This window comes from Montipora capricornis, chromosome 7 (genome assembly GCF_036669925.1).
Source record: "Montipora capricornis isolate CH-2021 chromosome 7, ASM3666992v2, whole genome shotgun sequence".
Classification (NCBI taxonomy): domain Eukaryota; kingdom Metazoa; phylum Cnidaria; class Anthozoa; order Scleractinia; family Acroporidae; genus Montipora; species Montipora capricornis.
The window spans coordinates 27,092,528-27,098,893 of record NC_090889.1 but is presented as its reverse complement, the minus strand read 5'-3'; the positions used below and the strand labels follow the sequence as shown (position 1 = coordinate 27,098,893).

The 6,366-nt window shown below is 38.4% G+C and overlaps 1 protein-coding gene across 1 annotated transcript; it reads right to left on the bottom strand.

Moving 5' to 3' along the window:
* Positions 1 to 1,295: 1,295 nt before the first annotated feature.
* Positions 1,296 to 6,022, bottom strand: LOC138056698 (rap guanine nucleotide exchange factor 1-like). The gene has a single exon (XM_068902553.1). The coding sequence runs from the start codon at positions 4,940 to 4,942 to the stop codon at positions 2,162 to 2,164; it is 2,781 nt and encodes a 926-aa protein (XP_068758654.1). The 5' UTR covers positions 4,943 to 6,022; the 3' UTR covers positions 1,296 to 2,161.
* Positions 6,023 to 6,366: the final 344 nt, after the last annotated feature.

The following is a 6,366-nucleotide window of genomic DNA, read 5'->3' as shown; positions in this document are numbered from 1 at the left end:
TTCGTGTTTAAAATACTTCGGTTCCAAAAACAGAGAGATCGAATCGCGACATGATGACACAGTTCGATCGCGTGCTTAAGCGGTTTGGGGAACATGTGCAGAAGAATCCTTTTTAACCCCAAAACAAGAGCACAGTTCATCTTTAATCTTTTGTTGACGTGCATTTTATCCAGAACATCTATATATTTCATAAATCTAAATGACCAAGCGCAGCTGTGCATTGCCCTAGAAAACCAAAATGGAAATCTTTCAAGATATTTTTAGCACCTATTGTGAACGATACTATCTCCCCAGCTATCTAACATTTCTGTCCGATGGAGCAAAAATATAGTATAATTGGCACAAAAACCTGCAAAACTCTTCGATCAAACAACCAATCACCGAGGCAATTCTCCAACTTAGAAACCCTTCCGTTATTTCATTTGCAAAAAAATCCTAAACTGGTAATAATCTCATTATCTGTTTACCAAATTTCCAAGAATTCCTCATTTTGTCACTGGCAAAAGCTATCTATGAGGTCCATTCTTATTTTCATGTAAATCCCTTTCAACTAGTGAAAGTATATCACAAAAGGGATTTGTAACCATTTGCGAAAAAAATTAGCCCCCGAGTCGGATTACCAACAACAAATACTAATCTACAAAATCCGGCTAACATATGAAGTCGCAAATGAAACTTTTTCATCTTTGTTGATGTATATTATCAGTTAGAATATTTTTTTTCATTGCTATCTTCTCAGAAGAAAGAAGTGAGTCTTCTCTGGTACATCCAACTTAATATAAGGCAAACTGGTTTTCCACGGTTCCCTCAATGTTTCACATTTTTCATATTCCCGAAAATAATTCTAGCAGGTTCTGATTACCATCATTACATTAATAGAATACATTCTTTTCCAGGATTATTTTGTAAGTCTATATTTATAATTTTCAGAAATGCAAAGTACTTCCTGAGAGGGTAAACCATATGATAAATAAATTTCAGGAATTGAAAGTAAGGTTCCTCCAGCACAAATAAATATTTTTTCTCTCCCTACTAATAGGTAAAAAGTAAACAAAAATTCGCCATTGGAGGTAACCTGTTTCATAAAGACTCAAATTCAAAACAAAGTTATATAATTTTAAGTTTTACCAAACCAAGTTTTTGCATTTTGAAAGTTTGATTTTTTTACTGTAATGAAGAATCTTATTATTCAACACAGTAAATGACACATAAATTATTTGCAACTGTAAGCAATATTTTGACAAATAATTATTGCAGTAACATTGAAATGAAACCTCTGAAAACAAGTACAGTAATTCTATTTAAGTCACTGTGTCCACCTTTAATATTACCTGCAAAAGTATCATCTTTTTTAAAAATAAAACCTTCAAGCCTAGAGTGATTAAAAATTTATTATTTACACAAAATCGTTTTTCAAAAATGTAATTTGTCAAGCCACTTAAAATTCTGTTTCAACATGTTCTAATCCTCAAGACATTTGTCACAAAATAGGAAAGCCAAAGAGCAACTATTAATGTATCATGAATTAAAAGAATCAATACATCAACTGCAAGAATATTGTAACTCTAACATACTGATGTCACTGTGTCAAAATACTTTATATGCAAGGGAAGGGGATAAGATATATCAAGTGATAGGAAATGAAGTATTTGATGGAAAGATGTGATTTATTTTACATAAAGAGCATGCCCCTAAAAATGGTCACATCCTAGTCCTCTAACCGTGAAAAAATTAACTTTTTACATGCAACACTATACCCACAATAAATTTGTGCTGAACTGGTATCTTGCCTTTACAAAAGGTACAAAGTGACCTACAATAGTCTTGCATAACTGTTTTGTACAAAAATAGGTTAACCGTACTACAAAATTAAGCAGAATAAAATGACTCCTACAACCAGTACCAGAATATAAAAATGTATTTGATTTTACAGTATAGTTAATCTGTTTGATTCTATTCTGTCTCTTTTTCTTAATCTCAACCAAAGATATCCAAAAAAATTTGTCATGAATTGAATACAAAAATATCAGACAAACTGAAATACACTTAAAGAAAGTGTGAAAGGCCAATGAACACGAAAATGTCTGCATTACTTTTTTACTGAGCCATTGTTCAAATTTAGAATCTGAATGAAACTTGTTTTACCAACTGATTAAACTTTTTACTCCCGAGGTTTCAACTTGAGTGACTTTTCATACAGTTCTTCCTCTGACAAGAAATTGTTCATTCCAAGAAACAACTGTGCAATTTGATCATTCCATTCAAAGTCATAAGAAGTAAGTTTAAATCGGCGCACATTGTCTAAAATGTTAAATAACTGCCACCTCTTCATGAAGTTCACTTTGCCATCAGGAAGTTCATCCGTGTTGCCATGGAAAACAAATGTGACATCTTGAAGGATGAGCCCAAGATATGGAATGCATGGTGGCTCTGCTGTGGCCAGAGCATCCCGATAAGCTCTGAAAGATGATGTGCTGTCAATCAGTGTCGCATACTCTGCAAGACCATCTGGCAAATGCTTTGGCCAGTTCAGTCTTCTGACAGCGGAACAGTCCAGTGCAGAAAGAATTCCAAGCAAAGAATTAAAGTCATTAAACCTTCGCAAATGTTTCATTATCTTAAGAAATTTCAGGTAGACCAGTTCTCTGTCTCGTTGTTTCTCAAAAGACAGAACATGGGTTCGGCACCAATAAGACACCTTGTTAAAATGCTCGGTGAAAATACAGAGGTTTGGAGATAATTCCTCTTTTTGCTCCTTCCCCCATGCAAGAATTTCTGGAATCTCAATGTTATGAAAATTCTTTGCATCAATCAAAGTTAGCTGCTTAGCCAATTCTTCTGCATGGAAATCAAGCACAGTGTACTTTTGAGTTGGGTCAGGAAACACTGGATGAACAAATCCTGATAAGGAACGTGACCTGTAGTAGTTCTCGCACTTAGGGAGCATCTTGTCACGAAGAATTTTTCCAAGAACTACGTGTCCATTCACAAGAAGGCGGTAGACTTCTTTCATCAGTTGTTCTAAGATGCACCTTTCAACTTTCCCTGTCAGTTCATCAACTACTCGCAAAAGTAAAAAAAAAGCATTCTGGCTTGCCTTCTTGCAACCTTTCTCCCGGAACCTTCTTTCTCGATAGAGGAGCTTATCAATCAGATTCTTTGGAGAGATAAATGTTCTGTAAGTGGTGAGAAATGCTTCATAATACACCAAGTCTTTCTTGGTGGAACCACTAGCATGGACAATAAGCGCATCGATTGCACCTCCAATCAATGTTTGTCCATCTTCATCCTGACGATAAACAAGAAATTTGGAAACATCCAAGCAATCTAGTGCAGGGGTATTAACATCCTCATCTTCAGTTCCACTCAAACTGCTCGAGCTGCTGCTTGCATTACTCTGCTTCCGGCGCCTCTCCTCCTCCACTGGAAGAAGCTTATTCCTGGGGACTTCCGCTTGTATATTCTTATTAAAGTCCTGAGTAAAGTTCAGCTGTACCTTTGCAGGACTTTGGAGAAGAGGCAATGAGTGTGACCGCTCTGAGTCAGTGACATTTCGAAAAGTAAAGATATCCTTCTTCAATGCCGTAGGAGTATGATGTGCAGGAGAGTTGGTTTGTGTAGTTATACTTCTCCTGAAAGTTTCCTGGTAACCCTCATAAGCTGATGAAGGTCGCTTAAGGATGACATCAGATGGTTGTGTGTAATTTCCAACAAGTTCAATGTATACTTGAAATGATTTCTTCTTAGGTGTTGAGATTTCGTGGTTTTCAGTAGCACCAAGAAATTTTGCTTGGATAATGGGAGGATCTGAATCTTCATCATCAGCAGAATAAAAGGATCCTTCTTCCCCTGTAGAACTTGATGCAGAGAAGTAAGCATTCCCGCTGAACTCATCATGAGAGCTAACAGGAGATTGTGGCAAGGATCTGTAACTGGATGAGTCACTCGTCTGACTGAGAGACCAGTCAGAGTTCTTTGAACTAGCATTGAGACTTTGGTGGTAGTAATTTGATGTGTTTCTGTGAGACTGCCGACCCCTTACTAGTGGCTCAGGTGGGCCCAAATGGCCATTATGATGAGAGGTATCAGAATCAAGGATGTAGTTGTAACTCCCTCTGCCTGAATCCCGTGAAGTTGTTGGCGAGGGCCTGCTGCTAGATGAATCAGTTGCCCCAAGACTTCCTTCACTAATACCAGAGTCCCTCCGATTTGAACCAGACCATGGGGGCTGCCCAATCTCGGAACAGTCTTCCCCAACTTGTATGCTCTCACTGGATCCCTCGAACATGAAGATGGAATTTCTGATTTCATGATTAAGTTCTTGCTTGCGAAGTCGCGGGATCGCTAGAAGGACAAGTTCTTGAACACTTTCCTCTAGTGCTTTGACAAACTGTACTCCTTCCATGAGATCGCCTTTCACATTGCCTCTCACTAATAGTATATCACACCATCTCGTTAAATCCGCGACTTTTTTATGAATGACTTTTCGGTGTGAAACCAATTCAGTGTTGTTCCAACTGTGGAGCCGAAGACATGTGTCCAACATATTGTCTATGTTTATTACTGATTCCAAGACTATGGAACAGTTATCTGGTATCTTCGCCATCACGATCTCCATGTTGTTTTGGAATTTGTCAACAACCAAAATGAAATAGTGAACTGCGCTCTTTAGTTCTTTGTGATACTGTTCGAAAGCTTCCAAATCGCGGCTTTGTTGTGACGATTTTCTTGCTGGTTTTGTCGGCAAATCTTCGACCTCTTTCACTCTCTCTTTTCGTGCCTCCTCATCATGGCTCTTTCGCCTTCCTTGGCTGAAAGAATGCCTTCGAAGAACTTTTAGAAATTTCGGTTTTCGATTTCCAGGAGAAAGCGACATCGGTGGCGACGTAGAGTTCGCTTTGGTCTCCCTTAAGCTCATAATTCGTTTAATCGGGGAAGCCATTGCAATTCACATGAGCAGAATCACGGGGATTTCGCAAGCGTTTACTCCTACAGTTTCACACAACAAAAGTCCAACGGCACACTAAACATGTGCAAGGAATCCACAGTATGAAACCCCACACCAATTTCAAAACACAACCAATTGTCCGTGAGGCAAATATCTGTTTTTCCCGCAACGACAATTAAGAAATAGCTTACCGCTACAGTTCACGGTTGCACGATTATTCAGCAAACATCCTGTTGCCTTTTGAAAAACGTTATCAATCAGCCTGTAAACAACAGAAGGTTCGTGATTTCAACCAAACGAAGAATTCCGTCTTTGCAACCACTAATTGGATCTTCTATTTCAGAGTCGAATTTCCCGAACACTTGGATATTTGCTTGATTTATGCTGTCACGTCGTGAACCGAGGTCACCGTCTTCAATTGCTTTTGTTGATAAGATCTTGACTATTCTTAGGTAACATCTGCCTAACCGTTCTCCGCTCGGATTACAAAACAATTGCCGTGCTCTCTACAATTAGTCGACGGTTCTTTGTAAATATCACCAGAAGGCAAGAGGAAGGGGTTTGGATCTTATGGGAATTCCACTCTCCTTCGAGAAACGTGCCGTGATCACACCGTGACCTTTGAAATGGACTTGGATTGGCGACTTCCGATTGGTCGAATTTGACATTTGTACTTAAGCTTTTCGTCCATTGCAAATCCACTAATGAAATGAACACATATCCAACCCTTCGCTCGCTTCTTGCTAAGTATGGTAATAAGTCGTTCAGAAACATTTGACAGCTATACCGCAGCGCTGGGAGTGTTTTCAATCAACCCAACTGGAGAGAAAAACGGCACTTCCCAGCTGATTGTCAAAACTTATCGGAAGTGACGACACAAAGCAACCCCCCCCGTGTCGCTCGACCTACCACCTTATTAAAAGCAAACCTTTTCCTTTTTCACACAAAATAATGTTATATTGCGGCTGTCACGGGTGTTTTTAACCTTAGATAGACAATATATCGCACCGAAATGTTTTGAAAGGTAATATCCTTCGGCGTTTAATTCATTGAGGGCATACACATATCCGTTTAATAACCGCGTGTAATTTTAAGGGTTCACTAAGGTATCACCTTTTTTCAAAAAATACCCAGCTTAAAGGGCTCGATGGAAAATGATTGGTTGAAATATTGTGGTTAGTGACACTTCTTATTGCCATTTATGATCTGACAAAATTTAACCGTTATCGCCTTAACTATTTACGGAATGGTTTGATTAGGAATTTACATCATATTGAATGTGGTTTCAAAGCGAACGAAAGGGCAAAATCGAAAATTTCGGAACGAAAAAATCACGAAATAGCGAAAAGCTTTCTTTTAGTCAAAAACTGATTAATGTGTGGTTGAATCATTCAAACAAAATAAAACGTGCACCTATG

Bases quoted from the DNA above. Each gene is read 5' to 3' on its own strand.
- LOC138056698 (XM_068902553.1), bottom strand. From the start codon at position 4,942: ATGGCTTCCCCGATTAAACGAATTATGAGCTTAAGGGAGACCAAAGCG.